This window comes from Battus philenor, unplaced genomic scaffold (assembly GCF_028537555.1).
Source record: "Battus philenor isolate CCGP_79_NKW_IND1 unplaced genomic scaffold, ilBatPhil1.0.hap1 SCAF_14, whole genome shotgun sequence".
NCBI lineage: Eukaryota > Metazoa > Arthropoda > Insecta > Lepidoptera > Papilionidae > Battus > Battus philenor.
This window is the reverse complement of record NW_027181676.1, coordinates 14,179,250-14,201,386: the sequence shown is the minus strand read 5'-3', so window position 1 is coordinate 14,201,386 and position 22,137 is coordinate 14,179,250. Positions and strand designations below refer to the sequence as shown.

The window sequence follows — 22,137 nt, the reverse complement described above, 5'->3', positions numbered from 1 at the left end:
CCGACAAAATTAACGGGTCGGCAATCTCATTATGTAGTCTCGGAGCGTGAGCTAATGACAAACGATTCTATGCGAGAATACGAATGTCGTAATTACGTAATTATTATAATTCGAATGTACATTTGAATTTGGAATTGTAATTCGAATGTAAAAATTAAAAAAAAAATAATGAGAAATTTCGGTACAATGAACTCTAAGTAAAATCTATATAGCCTGTGTTAGAAAACTTCGCTAATATGTTAAGTTTTCTGAGAAGCTGTCATTATTGCGGTTTGCACAATGGATTTCACTCCTTTCGTATCAATCGATAAAACATATCCAGCTTCGAATCCTAAAAACCAAAGATTATAGATACGTTCATGATCCATTTTTAAAATTCCCTTCATACAAAACTTATTATTACATGATCAATTTCATTTCCATGTTTATCTACAATCAGTTGCAGATTATAAGCATGTCTGTTACTTTCTCTTTTATCATCGTTAACCCTTTCCACTCCAAGGCTGTTATGTAGCATCGATAAAATTTAATTGAATTATAGTATCTTGCGATTCTAGAATATGTTTCATTCATTCGTGATTCAAACATTTTAGTAACAAAAATCTTTCCTGTTTTAAAATTTTCCGCAAAAAAAAATATTACACCATGTCGAGTATCACTCGACAGTGGAGCTTGTGGAACAAAATCAGTGTCGAGTGACACTCGACATTGGAGTGGAAAGGATTAAGTCGCTTCTCAGCAGACGATACCTCATTCTTCACCATCTATCACCACGTTTTTGTATATCCTGAGGTTGTTAATGCAGTAGCTAAATCGTTCATGTGATTTGACCACCATCTCTCAAGTACTTATTTACTCAGATGCTTTTAAGCAAGTGGGTGTTTCAACCCATTGCAAGGCACTGGTCTCCCCCAAAGATGTCCGTGGAGGTATAGTACACAGAGGACACTAATACCCAACATCTGTAAGCTTATTTGTAGTAGCAATCGTATATAATTATTGCACAAAGTGTGGTGTTATATAAGATTGTTTCCTGGTAATTCTAACCGCAACCTACAATCATAAATCTCAATTCTCTACCCCTGGATTACTATTGCTATGTACAGTATGAAGGATTTTTAAACACAATAAAGGAAGTAAATAACTCTACTAATATATTTAAAATATTGTGAATGTGATCAAATTTTAATTCGGCTGAATTTCTTAAAGTACCAAAAGTGGACATTTTTGTAACTCTACGAGAGATTTAAATTGAAGTATATATGAAATGAAATTAATGAAATATTTTAATTTACATAAACATAGTTAAAAGGTTGTTAAAATTTTATAAACAATAGTATCACATGTTTACCCAGTATAGGCATGCAAAAGTAACTAGGTATCACACATGTTTTAAAACAATTCTGCTTATAACTAATAAACTTACATTACGTATTGTGAAGGATAAAAGGAAAAAATAAGAGAATTGAGAAGTGTGGAAGTGAGTGTCGAATAAAGATAAAACTCTGAAAAAATTATGTGTAAATAAAGTCCCTGTCCCAAACTAGATAAGGGGGTTACGAGAGGCTCCCAATAGCGGGACCCATTTAAAAAAAAAAGAAAAAAAACTTATGTAACGTATTTATTACATTCAATATCATCTAAAAAATCCTTAACTGTAGCAATTATCTACCAACCATATCCTTAAACTATGTAAAAATAGCCTTTGTGGCAGTTTCGTTATATGCAATGATATTTTATTATTTATAATAATGGACATCAAATAGCAGTTTTTCTTATATTATGATATAGTTTATAAATAAGGCTCTACAAGCGTTTTTCTTAAAAGGCATATAAGTTATCACTGTACATAAATAAATAAATAAACCATACACCGTATTTTACTAGTTGATACAACCTACAAAGCGCGGCAGGAAAAATGAAATTTAGATGCACATAGTAAATTTATTGCATCGGAAAATTTCCATCAATAAACTGAAACGGTAACGTGATTATTACAGTCGAATAGATTATGTCTTCACAGATTAAAATTACTGTTTTTATTATTTAATACGATTCTAAATTCAAATAAATATAATTGAATATTAAAAACATTCACCAGTCATTTGACATATTTCATTCAAATAATCACAGATAATGTAAAATTAGATTAAAAATTGAGAAATATATTAAAAAAAATATTGAAGCAGTCTATGGATCTGGGATGAAGCGAATCGATGATGGCTTACGTAATTAATTTCATCCATTCAAAGACAAAAAGGGTTGGAAAGGGATTACCCTTAATTTAAAAATGAAATAAGATTCTCAAATATTACATTTAGCAGTATATACTTACAATTTCGATTATTTTTATAGTGAACTAACATAGCTATTAATAGAGGATTTAGTTATATATATGTGTATATATGTACATATATGTATATACTAGAACTTAGATTGACCTCGGAGTCCGTGTTAAAAAGAAAACTTGTCAATATCACAATAAAGATCGAACGATTAATGCTAAAGGTCACGGAACAAATATTCTAGAACAATCCAACGATTTAGAATCACGAAAGCTTTATAATTTAATATATCTGATTATATCTAATGAATTATATCTGTTATAATTATTAAATGATATGTTAAATTTAACAATTAAATACATTAGAATGTGTTTTTATTTATTTACGAATTATATGTTGAATCGAAATATAAAAGCGTGAGATATTTATAAATAATATAAAATAATCAACTTACCAACGTTTCACATGATATTCTCAGCGTATACCTTCAGGAAAAAATCTCTAAAGGTTTTGTCTGATGACGTCAGGAGCCGAGAAAGGCACTGGCTGCCTTTGACAGGTGTCATCGGATGCGCATGACCGATAATGGCGCATGCGTGTACGAACAGCTGTTAGGGAAAACCATAAACTGGAATTACGTTCAATAAACTCCCACTCAGACACGGCATGGGGGCTTGGAAAACATATGACTTTTTAATTTAAAGGAAACAAAGCCTAATATGTGATATATGTTTTTCATCACATCATGCCATAGAAGTCCACTGTCAGGCTTAAATCTCCCCCAAAGATCGCTTCGACGATCGAGTCGAGATCGAAAAAGTTACCAAATCTTTCATGTCTGGTTGTACGCAGATGGTCGATATGTGTGAAACTTGATTTATTGAATGATTTCTATGAAAAATTGATAATTTTCATTTAAAAGAGCAACTGTTGAGTTTTCGACAGGTTCTTCTCAACAGATCAACATTCCGAGTCGGTGGTAGCTTACTGCTTATAATGTTAAAATAATCGACGATACAAAAACTCATATAAATACCTGCATAAATAAAGACATTTTGAATTTCATTTGATCGGTCTTGCCCTGTTCGTATCCAACGATTTCACACGATCTTGACTGTAAATTCGGTTGACCTAATGGAGGACCAACCCATGCTGCGTCAACTGTCTCGTGATGGCCACTCAAAAATGTTTCGATTCCCACAGCAGCTGATTGCACGAGCGATATCCCATGCGACTTAAAACAATGTAATTATTCAAACTACATCAAAGACTTTAATTATTGCTGCCCATAGATGTTTTTAAAAGCCATAATACCTCTATTGAAATCTATTATCAAGCATCTAATAGATTCAGACGTTACCTTGCGGAAGCCCATCCCAACTAGAAAGGAACTAATGTATAGCTACTTCCGCTATGCAGCAGTAGTCGTGCAATGAAGTGCACCGCCCGTAAGCCGCTGATACATGCGCGTGCGGCAAACAATGCGAAACACAACTACCACTGTGAATTTACTCTACACGTGTTTTACCCCTCCACGGGTCTTCCTAAGGAGATATTACACCGACCAGTGCCAAACACCAAGTGAGCTCTGTCCGTCGGACGAGACTACTGCTGCATAGCGGAAGTAGCTATATATTAGTCCCTTTCTTAGCTATTATCAAGGTGTAGTTTACTGCAGTCTACTGTGTTTAGTGCAAACTAATACACATGTGCAGTGGACAGGTTACATTGCGCACAGAACAGATAGCCACTGGTGCCATAAGGTTCTGGAATGAAGACCACTGACCGACAAACGCAGCGTTGTGCTTTCATTACAAAACGGACAGACGGCCTTGTTAAAATCCTCCAAAGGAGGACTTTAACAAGGCCTTTCAACCAGTACAATCGATGGCTTACGATTTGTACTCTACCTTTGTTTATTTTTTAAAACGCTCCCCCTCTCCCTTTTTTTAGGGAGCTCTCGTACCCTCTTTCTAATTGTTCGGACAAGGAAGTATTTTAGAAATAATTTTTCTCATCATAGTTTTTATTTACATTCCTTTCAATCTTCCTTCACAATATTTACAAGTTTCTCCTCTTTCAAACAATTTACAATTTCTTACATTCTCTTTTACTCACAGTCCTTACACACAACGACTGTCTTTTTTCCCACTTTTTTTGTTACCACAGATGATTACAATTTGTTCCTATATATGACTCTATTTTCTATGCTTTACCAAACTTATCATTAACTTATATTTTTTTAATCACCTCTTTTGCAATTCTGTGATCATATCTTAAGAAGATATAAGAGCGTTCTCTGTCTACCATCAGGCAGGATCTTTCAACTCTATTTCTCACTCGAGTCTTTCCGTAGAGAATACAGGACAGCATGTTATTACGTGCACCATGGTACACTTCACCGCTTGGTCATAGATGCACGAAGAACTCTCCATAAGTCTCATTGAATTCTCCGTGCAGTCAACATTTGGACCTGAACCGTATCCTGAACATTAAGAGGGATTCCGATTTTGTTTTTATTTATCTTTTTTATTTATTTAAATTACAGAATGTGATGTGGAAAAACGTTTATTGAATAATTAACATAATTTGTGCCCGGAAAATGAATAATGCGCCTACGAGCGGTTGCGCATCATTCCCTAGTTCAAATCCGACTCCCAGAGAACTCTAACGGTCGCGGGCGCATGTGCTGCGCATGTGTGCAAGCAAGAGCGCATATAGTGCACGCCGTGCGAATGAGCGAGACGAGTGGGCGAGACGAGCAAACGGTTGAGCGTTGTGACGACGTCCGCGGGAACTTTCACATATGTCGGCTTTTTATGTAGCAATATTATTACAAGGATATTTAATTCTGTTATGCAGTTGGTAGATGTACAAATTACTTTCTGTATTAGAGACGTAAACGCCCTTCTCCTTGTATAGTAAAATAATTATATGTATTATATAATCAACAAAAATGTAATAGAAAACGAAATATTTAAATTAGAGCTATAAATTGTTTAACCATATATGGAACTAATATTTAATAATATGTTAATGTTTAATGGAATAAGGCGTTACCTTTTGTCATTGTTTGCCGCATATGCATTTATCAGCGGGCTGGCGGGCGGTGCACTTTGTTGCACGACTACCACTGCATGTGCGGAAGTGGCTAAATATTGGACCTTTTCTTACATATGTTAATGTGTTTCTTTTATGTAAGTATTTTAATTTTTGAATAGATTGTAATGTTTCGGATTTATATCTGAATGTTGAAATAAAAAGAGATTAATCTGAATTGTTTATTTTAAAAAAATTAGGGCGATCGTGGCAGCAATGAGCAGGAGTTGCAGGAGCCGATGGGAACCAGGGGCGCGAAGCAGTCGTTAGGGCAGACCGGGCAAGCAGCTGCGTACTGGCGAGCATATGTGCAGCTGGCTTCTGACGACCACTTATTGACAGGAGCCAACTGAAATCAATAAACACGTGGTAGATTAAAAAAAATAGGTTATTTATTTCAAGCAGGTTACGTTTTAAAAGAAAACCAATCGAGGTCTCTCTTCACATTGTACTTGAAATCCAAAAAGCACTACAATGCGTACTGATATAAAGGTAACAAAAAAAATCAGATGCTCAACATGGGCACCCCCGTGTCCATTACCTAATTTACTTTACTCTTTAAATTACAATTAACTTGTATTATTGAAAGTTCTACAATTAATACTAATTGCAAAAATAAACAGTTTACGATTGGTAATAAAAATAAAAAGGGAAAAAGTACACGGGCTAATAAAGAAAATATGAGTTATATTAGTCTATTTTGTCCATCAGCTGGACCGACTACATAGCCAAGTATCTAATATATTCAGGCGTTATTTTGCGGAAGTCCATTCTAAGTAAGAAAAGGACCAATATATAGCTACTTCAGCTATGCAGCAGTAGTCGTGCAACAAAGTGCACCGCCTGCCAGCCCGCTGATAAATGCGCATGCGGCAAACAAAGCGAATTACACATCTACCACCGTTAAATCATTCAACACGTGTTTCACCCCAGGCATCCTCAGGAGTAATGTTACACCGATTAATGACAAACACAGAGAGAGACTCTGGCGGGCGGTGCACTATATTGCACGACTACTGCTGCATAGCGGAAGTAGCTATATATTGGTCCTTTTCTTACATAGCCAATGTTGTGAAAAGTCGCTGGATGAGGGCAGCAAAATACCAGTCGTCGTGGCGTTTTGGAAGAAACCTGTGCCTTGCAGTGGGCATCTATCAGCTGACATGATGAAGATTTTGTATAAATAATTAATGTAATTAGATTTTAACGAGTGGAAGGCGTATAGAGCCCAAAGTTTAAGCTACCTTGGCTAAAATGAGCATGGGTGGGTACCATCCATAGAATGAACCTCTAAATGACTTCAATATAGCCACCGACCTTGATAAAACTGGACAAAGAACAAAACATGATGTCGTATGCGGGACAGTTGATGTAAACTCCTTGCGGGGGCAGTTCGCTGTTGATGCATGACTCCTTAAGGTTGTCCACAGCCGCGCTCCACTCGGGGAACTCCCTCTTGAACTGTTCGAAGTGCTCTGTCAATTTCTTCTTGTCCAGTTTATCCCCCGACAGCCAACCGGACTCACGGAAGAGGCAAGTGATACGGTCGCACTGGAAAATAAGTTACATTATTTATTTATGTTATTAAGTCAACAAGGACAAAAGACATGGTGAAGCTAGCGAAGTTACTTCATGCGTGATGAATCATCATTTATCATCAAATAATGATAATTTATCCACAAATCAATGCTTTCGGAAATAATAAATACCGTAACGATGATATATAAAAAATGTGTTTTTTTTAAAATTCGAATTGCATAAAATTAAAATTAAAATATTCTTTATTCGAATATGCTATTAGCACTTTCGAATCGTCTATCAACTGAAAAATACGGCATTGTTGTCCCTACAGGAAGCTACAATCTCGGAAGGCAGTTCTGTTGAGCCGGCGAGAAACTCAAAAGTTGCTCTTTACAAATATAGTTTTATAAAGAGCGCGCGACAATAATTATCTTCCTGAGTGAGCATCGACATTTAATTCTACGCATTAACATCAGTATAGTATTTTTGGATACAATAATATACTTTTTTTAAATAATATTTTCTAATATTGGTTCTTAATCTCTCCAGTGGCAAATATAAAATTGTTTGTGGAGTTTTATTGTGTATACGTATACTTAAAGTAACTTTTGAAGTCGAAAACTAGAAGAATACAGCTTATTTTTATTTCTTATATTAGCACCGTATTTATCACTTTTTTTTAATTTTTTTTACTACATTTTAAAATTAATTATTGTTTATTATCTGTCCCTCTAGACTGTACTGTTTGAGATTTTTTACTTTTCGCGCTCCAAAAGAAAAAATTAAATACTGTAACACATTTTAGAGTGATCACTTTAAACAAGGATTGCAAATATATGTAAAAGACTTTTCGCGCTATTATAGAAAAAAAATAATAATATAACACATTTTAGAGTGATCGTTTTAAACAAAAAATGCGAATAGATGTAAAAGATTTAAAAAGCTTTTTTCTAACAAATCAGCTACTTGAACCACTTTAAAGTTTTAACTCCTGCAACAAATCGATATAAATTATACAGGATAACGTAGTTACTAATATAAGTTGCATTTAAATTTACCTGGGTTACAGATTTATCACATTTGATGGAGACACCTGGCTGCACGATTTTCGGTGTTCCCATGCAAGTGTAAACCTAAAATAGATAAAATAACGTACAAAATTACTATGTATTCTGTATTAATTATTAAATCTAAATTATTTCTCTTCTGCAGAGCTTTAGGTAGAGTAATCTCCGTCACAGGCCTAGTTCTTGATTTATTGGCGATTTTTTTTTTATTTTCACTCTTTCTCTCATCCTTCGCAATTAGTTAGACCAGTCATTATGACGATCTTTGGGAAGGCCTATGGCAAAGTTGGCGGCAACTACAATCAATGAGTGTAGGTGTATAAGAAAATATTATAAATAAAAGAGGATGTAGCAATAAAAATTGTGAATGATGAGAAAGGAGGACGAAAATAAAACAGTAACAATGAAAAAATTATTACTAAATAAAGTCCCTGTACAAATACGATAGAAGGAACAAGAGGCGACCAATAACACATCATAAAAATCAACAAAGATGACTAGATATGGTGGTGTACTCACATCGCTCGGGATCATTCCACATCTTATCGGCATTGGTCTAGTAGAAGCGGCCGCACACGTCTGAAAATTTTGACATAAGAATAAAACATACATTAGAAATATATTAAAGCACAGAATGTATACCATAGTTTAAATTGTTACGGTGGTCGAAAGCCGTTGGACAAAGGCCGCTTCAGATCGGTTCAACATGAATTATCGAGTAAGAAAGGACCAATATTTAGCCACTTCCGCACATGCAGTGGTAGTCGTGCAATAAAATGCACCGCCCGCCAGCCCGCTGATAAAAGCGTATGCGGCAAACAATGCGAATCACACAACCGCCACCGCCAAATCACTCAACACATGTTTCACCCCTCCACGGGGCATCTTCAGGAGTTATGTTACACCGATTAGTGCCAAACACAGAGTCTGTGCGGGCGGTGCATTTTATTGCGCGACTACCACTGCATGTGCGAAAGTGGCTAAATATTGGTCCTTTTCTTTCTTAGGATGGACTTCCGCGAGGTAACGCCTGATTCCATTAAATATGTGAATTATTGAAACCTACTTTTAAAGGCTGTTCTACGGTATTTAATATGCCATATACGCATAATGTACCCACTTAATCTCCAAAGCAACAAGATTTGATATTGGTTCCTCAACATCGAGGTTAACGGCGTGCTGTATGCCGACCACTCGGATCCAAACAATTAACATTCTTATAAATTTCCAACATTCACGTGTACTGAAAATTTTTGACTCTCTATTTTTTTTATAGCACCATTTTTGTTAAATTTATTAAACAAAGACATACTGAAATGTATTGAAATCATACGCAGTTGCACACAAAATAATTAACTATTTTACGTATAACTGTATTTATAATTAATGTATATTTTTAAATTCTTAACACTTTATTGCGTTAGGAGGTCTGAAATACTCTAGATTTTATGCAACATACATAATCGTGTCACATTTTGGAGCAGAAGCCATGTTTAAATTTCCTTGTGTATAATTGAAATTGATGCTATGGCATGATAAAGTAATATAAGAAACATATTGGGTCTAATACGCAGTAAAGAAAAATTTAGAAGTTTATATTATTTTTAAAACAACAAATTTAAATATTTGAAAATGACGTAGCAAAAGTTATTTACAAGATACACTGAATAGGTTATAGGTTGTAAAAATTATATATAGGCGATTGTGTAAATCTCATTTGATGTCAGTTTATGTATAATATACGCTATGCAATAATTAATTTTTCCAGATATAATAAATAAATGATTGTATAATAATTGATAATAGTATAGTAAGAAAAAGCTTTTTTAAAATTCGAATTACGATATAATTAAGTCTTGTTTACTATCTAACCCTAATGACAATACCGCCCAAAATTATGACGGAGTTTTAAATCTTTTTTAAAAAAAGGTTGCGCACTGTTTTAAACATTAAATGTGTATTTGCGCTCAGTACGAGGTGAGAGCCCGAGCGCGTTGGAAAGTAAAATAATATCTAAGTTTAATCGACATGTATTTACATATGTACAATTATTATTTACAATTTAAACTACCATCATGCAATAGCAGCGAACACATCACTAATTGCGTCCGAATTTAAATCGGCGTTCGAATTTTAATTTGAACGCGCGAAAATAATTTAGCCTAAAAATATTATGGCCGTACTGGCCTGAAATACGTAGCATGAAAACTTTTTATTTAATCAACCGATAAATATATGTATAAAAATAAATGATTTAATTTTTAATTAAATTTATTATTATTATTTATTAATAAACTAACCGTTATTAATATTGGCAGCAGAAGAAAATTTCTCAACATGTTGACAGATGACTTTTAGGTACACAATCACAGACTGTTATAGCAAATGTGCATATCAGTTTTATTTACAGTTCAATTTTGATTAATAAGGGGACAAATGACCCTGAGGTCAAATGATATCATCGCAGACGATACGTTTATTACAATTCATTAACCTGTAACTAGCAATAAATCACGTCATTGCGCCTACGGCCGTATGCCATAGTGGCGCTTTTTACAGAGATATTTAGTGGACTGTTGCGTGAAACATGGTGTTAGCTCTCAAAAGAAACACTCATAAAATAAATAAACAACTTTATTAATTCTGTGTTACATACAAAAAACCGATTTATGTAAAAACCAACCATAAACACTGGTTTAAAATACAAATTAGAACTAATTAATTCAAAAGTACAGTACAGTAATACCCCGTTTTACGCGAGGGATACGTTACAAAGAAAAATCGCGTTAACTGAAATTCGCGTATAACGGGGTTTATGATTAAACATAGTCAAAAATTATTACACAAATAATAGAAATCATTTTAGTCAATCACTTTAATTCTAGAAACACTTTATGCAATACATACTCTTATTTTTTACGGAAAAATAGATTTATTGTCTTTTGGGTAACGTTTTGTTTACGTTCTTGTAAAATACGTTCATAACACCCAACACTGTTGGGGATTGGAATCCCGCGACCATAGAGAAGTTGATGACTACATTATATTTATATGCATTCTTTCGCGTATTTCGAGGCATTTGAGCGCGATATTTGCAATTCGGGCTATAGTGAAATCGCGTATAACGGGGTCGCGTAAAACGGGGTATTACCGTACTCCTGTGGGACGCGGGTGAGGTTCCGCATATGCACTCTAGGCGCAGGCCGTCTAGTTGCGAACGGCGGCCGGGCTTGGGGTATGCCCGTTCCGCACAATGCCAGCTGTCCGCAACACACATGTAAATAAAATATCTTTTTTTTTCTTTAGAAGTAGGAAATCTTATGAGTAGTAGGAAAGACTGATGTGATCTACTTCGTGTTCCATATGGAACACCATTACAGAATGCTTGTACTTGTCAGTTATGTGACTATTGTACACCTTCTTATTATTTTTATCGGATAAACTCTCATTGCATGGCATAGGCCTTCGCTAAAGATCACCACGATGAACTGGCTTCACACCTAAGTCAGTGACCATTCTTCGGTGACAGTTCAGCATCTCCTCGTTTCTGATTTGATCTCCGAGCAGCTATGCCTCCATTGCTCTCTCCCTGACCTTGAGCATGATCGGAGCTTCCCTAACGCTGCCAATTTAATTTGGATTCGTCAAATGAACTTTTTGGACAATTTGTCCCAGATCTACAACTTCGAGCGAAGGTCCCCCGACAACTATCGAGTAGACACTACATAAACATTAGACATGTAGAAGCTATTACGTCATCGTCAGTGGCATATCAAAATGGGGAATCCCACAGAAATACAATTGTTTGTATACATCGGGCGAAAGAGAGCGCTATACAATACTTCTCCACTGTGATTGGCTGACGACTTTGGTTGAACATTGTTTTTATAATTTTAAATGGGTATAAATATGTGCTAAGCTTGATGAATATATACACTTCTATTTCGAACTCGAGAGTTGTTATTACCACCAAGAACTACCAAATTTCAACGCCGTATATCATCACTGGTAACACATTGGTCGCAGACTTTCGTCTTTAGGCACTAAGTGATATGGGAGGTGTTTCGTATATAGATAGATCGTTAAGTAAAAGTTCGACGAACGTATAAGAAACACTGCATTCAATATTGCTAGTCGATTCTTGCTAATCGATTTGGTTCTTGATTCTCTTCGGTCTTGTTCCTGCCATTGTCTATTCTTTGCTTTCCTTGCTTAATTCGACTTCTTTATTTTGCCGCTATACTTTGCGTAGTACAAGTAGTGGGTGAGTGAACCAACACAGGTCTGCGTGTGGTCAGCGAGCGAGACAGCACTAGGGATTAACGTTTGACGTACTATTGGTTAATTGGGCGATCCCTATACGTAGTTACGTTTGGGTTATAATATTTAAAAAAAAACTTACAAAGGAATTTTTTGAGTCACAAATTTGGGTATATAATTTTATTAATAACCTGTAAATAAAATGTAGATAATAAAAGACTCTGTGTAAAATAAAATTTATTGAGCAGATGTTTATGGTTTATAACTCCTTATTACATACTGTAAAGAAGTCTTTCTTCAGCACTGGAACTGATTCGTCTCCAGACAAACTGATTGGCAGTTGGTTGTCAAAATGAGGGTACTTTGGATGCCACCAATCAAACACGTGTATGTTTATAACAGTGTCTATCACAACGGTGCACTCTGGTAAAATGTTCTTAGATACATTGTGATCACCAGAGTTGAAACCAAGATGCAGTCTTCGGTGCCGGAGCCCTTGTGATAACATAACACTAACCGATGATAGGGTCAAACCCATTAGTGGTGGTATCTGGTGAAAATTTTGACATGTCACCTGCAAATAAAAGGAATTCTATGTCAGTTTCCACATAAATGCCCCATAAGTCAACGTCAAGCTGAAATCTGACAGTTAATTTAAGAAGAATAACTATTGAGTTTCTGGCCAGCTTTTCTCAACAGATCAACATTAACCTAACCCATAAATTTAATAAAAAACAATCTATTCAATATCTGTCTGTCTAATGTTCTATCTATGAGTATAACGTCAAATTTTTACTTTGCTAAGATTTTTTCACATCTGCAAACGATAGACAAAAATTGTAATTTTGAGAATATTTTTCTATTTGACAGGCATCATTCGTTGATGCAGGGCATGCATGAAAGAGATAGAGACTACTATTCACACACTACTCCAGTGTATGGAGATAGTCTCCCCATGATCGTTGGGCTCTAAGGCCTGTCGGGATGTCCAGATTAAAAGCCAATTCTCTCTGAGACTTGACAAGACAATACATGACTTGGATTTTTAAAAATTAGCTTTTTGGGATTAAATACTACCTTCATTTTTTCTGACTTCAGATTAACTATAATTTATAAATAACCCTATATATTTAAACATTGTATGTATATATTATATATTTCTTTGTATGCTTGTTTCTCGGTTGATATTGGTGCTGTTAGTCCAAGATAAAAATAAAACGAAAGCTAGACCTATGCATTCCAGTTGTATGATGATGTTTGTACATAGTAAACTGCTCTAACCAAGTAGAGCTGTGTAGTGTTAATGTTGTGTATATGCGGTCTTGGGACGGCATTGTGGACCACTGACGGGAACGAGGGATCTGGATCCAACCACGGTTCACCCACGCTATTTGCTTTTACGGAGGAGGTGGCTACTCACTAAAAACGGGCGATATAATGTGGTAAGTTGCATTTTGTTCTGTTATGATGTCCTTTGCAGAGTGTCGCAGGTGCAGTGGCTGGTGGTGCTATGTAGTTAGCGCTTGCAATGTTATATTTGCAGCGGGTGTGGTGTGGCGAGGGTTCTGTGAGAACCATTTGATGGGCCTGAGAAGTCTTTCGGACATCTCTTGGCTTTTGTGGTACAGAGGCAGTAGCGAGAAGCACTCGCTATGAGGGTTTGGGTGAGTAGACGCCAATTCCAAGTAAGACCTTACCTGTAAAACTTGTGTATCCTCATCAGAGTTAGCATCAATCCTTCCTAACTCCTCAATTATATTTATATCCTTACTCGTATTTATCCTTTGTGTGTGATGCAATTTCTTAAATTTAAAATACACATACCAATGTGACAACCCCTTACAGTACCATACATTGGTACAGCGTCTTTTAACTAGAAGATGTGACTGACTATCGTGAATTGATTGCTCTCTAATTCTCTTAATAAATATGTCATATGTGTGATATAATGCCCGTATGACTCTCTGTCTTAAACCGTACTGTGTATAACTGTTCTCTAGACTGAGTCTCTCGGGAAGTTTCGGGTGGTATTGGCAATAACGCTTATATAAATTCCGCCAAAATGATTCACGTTTCGTTATTGCATAAGTAGCTTTATTTATTCCTGCAAAGTGTCCAATATCTTCAGGTTTTATATACCAACATATTAAATACCATATGATTTCCGGGTAAATAACGCCTGGTCGACTATCAATGTCTTCAGATTCTGTTCTGGAATTGTTTCTTTTTTTCTTCAATACAAAACCCTTTGTACCATTAGAATCCTCTATGATGTCCAGATCACCTTCATCGATCTGATCCCAAGACAGTTCTGATATAACCACATCTGTTGTAACTGACTTTTTAACTCTTGCAACTGGTTTCGGTGCATCAGCAGAGTCATTTAAAGTTATATCTGAAAATGCTGAAACATATTTTCAATTATTATAATTGTCTAATTGAGTAGAATAATTAATCAGGTCTTTCATTGGGTATCTCTATGCTTCCTCCAGCTATTGTCTACAATTATTTATTAAAGAATTGAAGATGAGAATATATGGAAACAAATTTGTAAATACCTACTTGAAAAAAGATATTTTGAATTTGAATCTAATGAAAGAGAACTACACTATGCAATACTTTAATTTAAAATTTCTACCACTTTATTTTTTTTTTCATTGTTGACTTTGTTACACAAATATATAACTACATGGTTTTTTGTACCACCTTCTTTCATATACAGTAACTTTTATTTATAATGATAAATATAGAAATACTTAATACTCAGAAAATGCCAAAAATTTTGTGATTTGAAAATAGTTTTTAAAATGATTATCTGTAAATTAGTACCCCACCCCTGTCCCCCCAAATAAGTAAATTCATTTTTGTGATAAATTGACAACATTATAAACTAACAAGTTGATAATAAACATGATTCCAATAAGATTGATAAAAACTTTTAAGCATACTTATACTCTTATGATGGTAATCCAATAATTGTATATGTATTTATGAACGAGAAAAATTGTAATTTTTGATTTTTGCATTACTATTCAAATTCTTTTCTTTTACATTTTTCTATACTATTAATGTGGAACCTAGGATTTAAAATTAGCAAGTAAAGTCTGAATTGAATTCGCTATTTTGCACATGAAGAATCTGCTCATTATCTTATGATAACAAATTTGTACAGTTTAATTGCTCTTTAGATATTTCACATAGCTAACAGACTTGAATTTGTTTTTAGATTCCTTCTAAAGGATACAGCCTTTTGAAATAAAAGCTAAGAATAGTGACAGAAGTTTTAATAACGGTTTAAGATATATTAAAATACACAGTCAAACACTAAAATATAATACCTTGAGCTCTTGTCTTTTTACTTTGCCCTTTTTTTTTAGGCATTTAACCAGGTTATAAAACAGTCTGGTGCAGTATTTACAAGGCATATATTAAAGTGTATATAGATATCACAGTTTTCTAATCAATTTTGATTTATACAATTCGCCTGCCTTGTAGATAATTATTTTTGATCTTAAATTTATTAAATAGGTGCAAACATAGGTGCTTTATAAATTGTCAGTGTCAATTTTAACGAATGAAACGTCAATGGGTTTAATACCAACTGTCAGTTACGTCAGTCAAAAAGTATATAAGTGTATTATTATAAAAATTAAATTGTTTCATGAAATATTATAAAAATAATTGCTAAATTCCTGTTAAAATATATTAAAAAATCTCTTCTCTTAGCTTAATGCAATTTTAACTTTTATTATAGTTTTCTCATTTTATATAATCAAAACATTATGCGAAATTTACCTTTTACAAAACCTAAGTACATGTCATTAATGTCTTATTTCAAATAAGTCTTATATTTAAAAGATCTTTTTAATTTTAGTTAGTTACGGTTAATGTCAACAATTATAAGAACTGGTTTTGATAGCAATATGTTATCGTTCGGATACAATTTCAAACTTTTATTTTCTTAAATGTAATGTGATTTTTAAAGTTACACAACATCAGTATACTCATTTCTTTTCCGTAAATACATTCTTTTAATGGTTTATTCAACACTCTAATATGAATGATTTAAAACACTCAAATAGATTATGGTAAATAAGGGACCCGTTGTTGTTTAAAGATTTTAATACTATGTACAAGATTAATTTTGAAAGTATTTAAGATAGACTTTTAGATTTTCTTTATCAAAAGTGTACCTCTCTGTGTCAAACTCCTATCTTTGATATGATTGACGTTCCAAACCAAGATGGCAGACATGCCGCTTGAACCGAGATAGTATGGGGTCGTAGGAGTGTAAGTTTTAGGTGTGTCTTTTGAATTTTCGAACTATAATGTCTCCCGAAATTTTGACTAATGTCTTATACGAATGTTTCGACAATGTAAAGCAACGCTCGCGCGTTCTGTGTCCTAGATTTAGGTAACGTTAATGTGGAAACATTTGTAATACGGTGGACAATTTTTTGTGTTGTTCGGTGTACCGTGTACGACAAGTATTCTAGTTTGATGGTAAATTAAAATGTGGAATATGATGTGCGACGTGATGCCCACGATATCCGAAGACAGCATCAGCCAGCGGAGTTCGCAATTCTCCGGGGAAGATGCGAATTTCGAGCAACTCATGGTATCGATGTTGGATGAGAGGGACAAGTTGGTGGAGAGTTTACGCGAGACGCAGGAGCGTCTCAACGACTCGGAGCTGCGGCTGAAGGATGTGGAGAAGGAGCGGGACTCGTTGCAGAGGCAGATAGCGGCGAACTTACCTCAGGTTAGACTCTTTAATTGCAATTTTTTGTCGTAAGTCTATTTGTAAAGTTACTCGCTGCTAGTTTTATGAAAAACCAACTCAAGGCCTGAATAATTTCTTATCTAACACCAATAGCTACGTCTTTATATGGTAAATTTATGTAAACTGTAACTAATTATTCAATGTCCTATTTAAAAACCTACTTTATTAACGTATTTTTCTAGTTTTTGTTAATTCATCTATAGTCTAGTTTTTACTATTTTCAACTTTGTTTTTTGTTAACTACTCTGAACATTCTCAGTTTATTAAAACAATTATTGATTTTAATTGGTCATCCTTTATAGTGATCTAGTTCTGCATTTGGCCTGATAATATTATTGTGAAAATGTTTATTGATCATAAAATTACTAGGCTAATGTTTATTGTATGCACATTTCTGAAAGGTGACATGTGTGATAAAGGTGTTAGATGTAAGCTAGAAGGTCTCTGTAAAGAATAATCATGTGTTCTCTGCAGGTTCTCTTAGCTCTGTAATATATTTAAGATTTTCATTAAAAAGTTATCTTAGTGTGAAGGATTTTTAAAGAGATAACAATGTTAAAAAAAAAAAAACATTAATTGCTCTTCTATTGCAGAAATATTGTAAGAGTAACCCCTTTTTAAAAAAAAAATAAACCTGAGTTTGTTGTGAGGTCTTATCAGATCAGGATTTATTTGCACTTTTTTACTCATAACTTTAAGTTGAAAGATACAGTTATAGAGTTCAATATGATTGTAATTTTGTATCTAATTGGGCACTTTTGGCATTATTTTTATGATACACACAATTTACAAAGAATTTCAGATTTTTACCATTTATGAGTAAATTGATTTCTAAAGTCCATGTAAGTGGCTACCAGTTTAGATAAGTTAAATTTTATTTCAGTTTCAAATATTGCCATTGCTATTAAGATGATATGGATGATAAGATATCAGTTTTTTTCTCGTTTCTGCAACATGGCAATCTGTGATACACAAGAATTCTACTAGGATAAGGTTAATTTTGGATTTGACATATCAGAAGGGAACTATGTTGGTTCCTGTCATTTGCTGTTCATTACAATGGAACCATTATTAGAAGCTTTTCCATTATTAAACCTTCTTGCATTCTGATATTTTTGTACAAATACTTCGTATCTAAACTACAGATATAATATAAGACACTTAGAACAGAATTGTTGTAAACAAATGAAATCTAAAATTAATAATTTCATAGCTATTAAGTTGTCAAGTGGTATTGGGTAGGCTGAACAGATGGCCTCTTTGTGAGGTTCTGAAGTGCAATCGTATGAGGTTTCAGATAACCTCATTAAGGTTATCAGAAACCACTGGATATGGTCTACTTGAAAATCTATGGGAGATACCCCTATCTAGTAGTTGACATCCTATGATAATGACTATTTTTTGAAACAATGAGTAAAAAAATAGTGAAAGAATTAATTTTTAACAAAACAATGATTTATAATTATTTGTCCCAGTGTTAGTTACTGGAATTTTATATTATTAATGAAACTTTATTTTATTTTATTTATTATCACGAAAACCATTTTTTTTATTTGTATGTGCAACTTTCTCCAGACAAAATGCATAACAAAAATTTAGTCTATTAAGTTCTTTTTTTTATTTAAGAATTTTTCTCTTTTAAAATAAAAGTATCTTATGTTAATGCTTCTTACACTAGCTACCTGCCGGTACAAGTTCCGTCAATATGGGGTCCAGTCATTTCAGAGTTTAGTTAGAACAAACTGACAAAAATTAGAAAAAAAATGATTCTGTTATGCGTTCAATATATACTGTATATTCAAATGCATGTAATAAGAAGTTGTTATATTAATATTACAAAAAGGCACTCTAATTTTACTTATTTGAATATTTTTTTAAGGGTTTGCATTTTCGGGTGTTAATTTTATTCTGAACTAATACTGTTTAAATAAAACTACTGGGCTAATCAGATAGTATATTATAATCACAAATTGGTAAACTTTAACAATATTAGTTTTGTAATTAGATGCATTAATAATTATTTTGGCTTCATTGCATTATAATTATATAAGGTACATCACTTGTGCAACTGATGGTCCTTGGAGCCAAAAAGTTTTTGAGCAGTGACCATGTCCCAGTATACAAGGTGTTGGTATATCACCCACTAGGTGGACTGACTACAAGGTTAAGGTTGTGGGAAGTCGATAGATGCAGCGCTGGACTAGTCATCATGGCAATCTTTGAGGGAGGCTTATGCCCTGCAGTGAGTGTCCATTGGTTGAAAATAAATGTAAAGATTATAATTAGCCTTTATACCTCGAGGTTACCTAGAGAGCTATGGAGCTATGCATGGGGCTTTACTGATAAATCATCAGAAATGAGGTCTGCAGACAAACCAAAGTACTATGTAACTCATACGAGTACAATTGCTTGTCTGAAGTGATGGCATACGAGGCATATCGGCCAAAAGTTTTTCAAGTGGCTATCACAAGCTGGTTGAGGTGGCATGGATAGGCACTCTACTATATACACCAACAACATAGTTAAGATTGATGCTAAGAGCTGGCAGTGCAAGACTGGTCATTGTGGCAATGGGGGAGGTCTAAACTTTGCAGTGGGCATACATTATATGGTGTATATGTTGTTATGAACATTATTAATACATTATAAAATAAAAAGCGAATATAGAATAACAGTAAAAAAATATTATGGTGTTAAATTCACACACCATTGAATATTCCGTAAAATTTTGCAATGTTATGTAACTAATCAAATAGTTTTTATCTGATAACAAATCTTACTGATAAGACCATTATGCAAACTATGGAACCGAACAGTGAATTTTAACTGCTCCCTCTTATATATTTATAATTGCAGTATAATCTTATGTTGACATTTAAACCTTTTTTAAACCATGGAGGTATTCCCAAACTTTCGTAAGGTTTTCACAAAATCAAGTAATAACAATGTGTATGATGAATTGAGTCTTAATTTTGTGTTTCAGTAATCTCTCTGATCTACACTTTATCTACATAGGCACTGGCTGTCTACCATCAAATAGTAGTGAGAATGTACATTGAATTTTCAAGGCTTCAGATTAAACCAGATTGTATATTATTGAGGTATAATATTGTTTAAGATATAGTGTTAAAAAATTGTAATGAATTACATTGTTGCAATATAACAGTACTATTTTATTAAGTGAAACAATTGCTTGTCCAGATGAATACTGTTTTTTTTTTAAAAAAAAAGGCCAATAGAATACTTGTCTCTGATGATACTGGCAAATAATTTCTTGTTACATTATAAGGATGCCACTTGAAAAACACAGATCTTTTGAAAATAGCCATCCCGGACATATATGTTACTTTAAGTAGAATTATGCTTTTAATGAATCTCAATATAACCTTTGGATATCACCTGAGTTTACACTCATTCATGCTAGCCTACAGACAACCACTACAATGCATAAACCTTCCACGGATATCTCCATAATGATCGGTTTTGTGCTGTCCGCATCCTGCAGCTTCATATGTCCTTGATTATATCACTGTTCCACCAAATAGGGGGCCTAGCCAACCCATGTCGCGTTTACTAGTTTGTGGTTGTCACTCGGGAACCTTTCGGCCCCAAAGATCATCTGCTGAACAGGCTATGTCTGTGAATTTGGTTCTTCTGCAGATATCTTCATTTATGATGCTGCAAAGCTCCATGTTACACAATACTAAAGTATTTATTTTTACAAAGGTCCTTCACAGATGACAAATCACATAGAAAAAGAATATAAATATTAATAGACATGTTATGCCCAACACGAAGTGTACATATGTTATGTATGATTTAAATTAAAAAAAAAACTAACATTACAGAATGCATTAATAATTTTGACAAGTTATTGGTATATGTAACACCTTTTGACCGATGAAATAAAGAGTTTTTTGACAATTGTACTTGTAAAAAATAAGTGAATATATATTATTCCACTGAAGATTATCTCCTTTGCATTTTTAAATATTTAAAAATGTAAATCAACTAAGAATTTGTTAGTATAGTGTACAGAGAACAATTTGTTTGGTTAATGATTAGGTCAAGGAGATCTTTGCAATGATAGTGCTCAGTGACTGGAACTACTGCTTTTAAAACTTGTTTTTATGATGCTTGGTTTTTATAAAATTTATGTTTCTTAAATTAAACTAAAGACAGGTGTTTAAACATCAATTCGTCTGAAGGAAAGTATTATTTACTACACTGAAGAGATCTGGGTTATTATTCTCAGGAGATATGGAAGTAGGCAGATCATTCCATACTTGGGCTGTGTATCAGGAACATTGAGTTGAAATGCTTAGTATGCCTCCAAGGAAACTCCAAAGAGTAAAGGTGCTATAGCAAAATGGGAATGGTGTGATAATGTTGTGAAGTTCCACAATGCATTGCCTAAAATGAATCCTGTAAAATTAACAGTTTTGCCACTGGCTGGCAGTGATCAAGGTTGAGAAGTTTTATAGAAAGTAACTAATTATCACTTATAAGTTGAACAAGCACCCTTTCTTTCCATATCCAGAGTTTCAACCTGGAATATAATTGATATAGGATAGCTTTGAGACAGTGATGTTGGTGTATAATATAGATAGATTGATATTCTATCATGTACCTTGTGTATACTATCAAAATTTTGCATATCTTCCTTCTTTAACTATGTTCCCTTGTAATAGTTACTTGTATATTTATTTATCTATACTTTATTGTAGAACATGGAGTATGTTAAAAAAAAAGAAATGATTTATATACAGGTACAAGAGCTGGTTTTTACACTTGTGGTGATGTCTACCAGACAATCTTTAAGTGGAGATGAGAGTCATGAAGGAAAGAGCAATTTAGTATGTACATAATAAAAGAAAACATTTTAAAATATACTACAAATTTCAGAGAGTTAAATATATGTGTACACATGAACATACATATAAACACACATATGATATTAATTCATCAATTTATATTATTATTCACATTTGTATGTAATGAGAAAAATGCATTAAGAACTCTTTCTCACAGCATATAACCCTGTAGTCTCTTAAATCACCCTTGAATCAAATAAAATAAATCTAAGTTGTTTTTAAACTTGCCTTAATTCTATCCAGATCAT

General features: G+C 33.8%; 3 protein-coding genes across 3 annotated transcripts in view; 1 reads left to right on the top strand and 2 right to left on the bottom strand.

The window, feature by feature from the left end:
* Positions 1–5,580: 5,580 nt before the first annotated feature.
* Positions 5,581–10,363, bottom strand: LOC137933818 (uncharacterized). Its single transcript, XM_068777878.1, has 5 exons — positions 10,273–10,363; positions 8,492–8,551; positions 7,964–8,038; positions 6,702–6,935; positions 5,581–5,733 (listed from the first exon to the last, which is right to left on the bottom strand). Exons 1-5 carry the CDS (start codon positions 10,309–10,311, stop codon positions 5,581–5,583), a joined length of 561 nt encoding a protein of 186 aa, XP_068633979.1. The 5' UTR covers positions 10,312–10,363.
* Positions 10,364–12,461: 2,098 nt separating this feature from the next.
* fsd (fates-shifted) lies at positions 12,462–15,767 on the bottom strand. The gene is made up of 3 exons (XM_068761126.1): positions 15,571–15,767; positions 13,930–14,636; positions 12,462–12,806 (listed from the first exon to the last, which is right to left on the bottom strand). The coding sequence occupies exons 1-3, from the start codon at positions 15,611–15,613 to the stop codon at positions 12,492–12,494; spliced, it is 1,065 nt and encodes a 354-aa protein (XP_068617227.1). The 5' UTR covers positions 15,614–15,767; the 3' UTR covers positions 12,462–12,491.
* A 718-nt stretch (positions 15,768–16,485) lies between these two features.
* Liprin-alpha (PTPRF interacting protein alpha) overlaps positions 16,486–22,137 on the top strand; it is a 252,321-nt gene continuing 246,669 nt past the window's right edge. Inside the window, exon 1 of the mRNA XM_068777835.1 lies at positions 16,486–16,994. Within this exon, the coding sequence (XP_068633936.1) occupies positions 16,746–16,994 (249 nt within the window). The 5' untranslated portion in view covers positions 16,486–16,745. The remainder of the gene's footprint in view (positions 16,995–22,137) is intronic.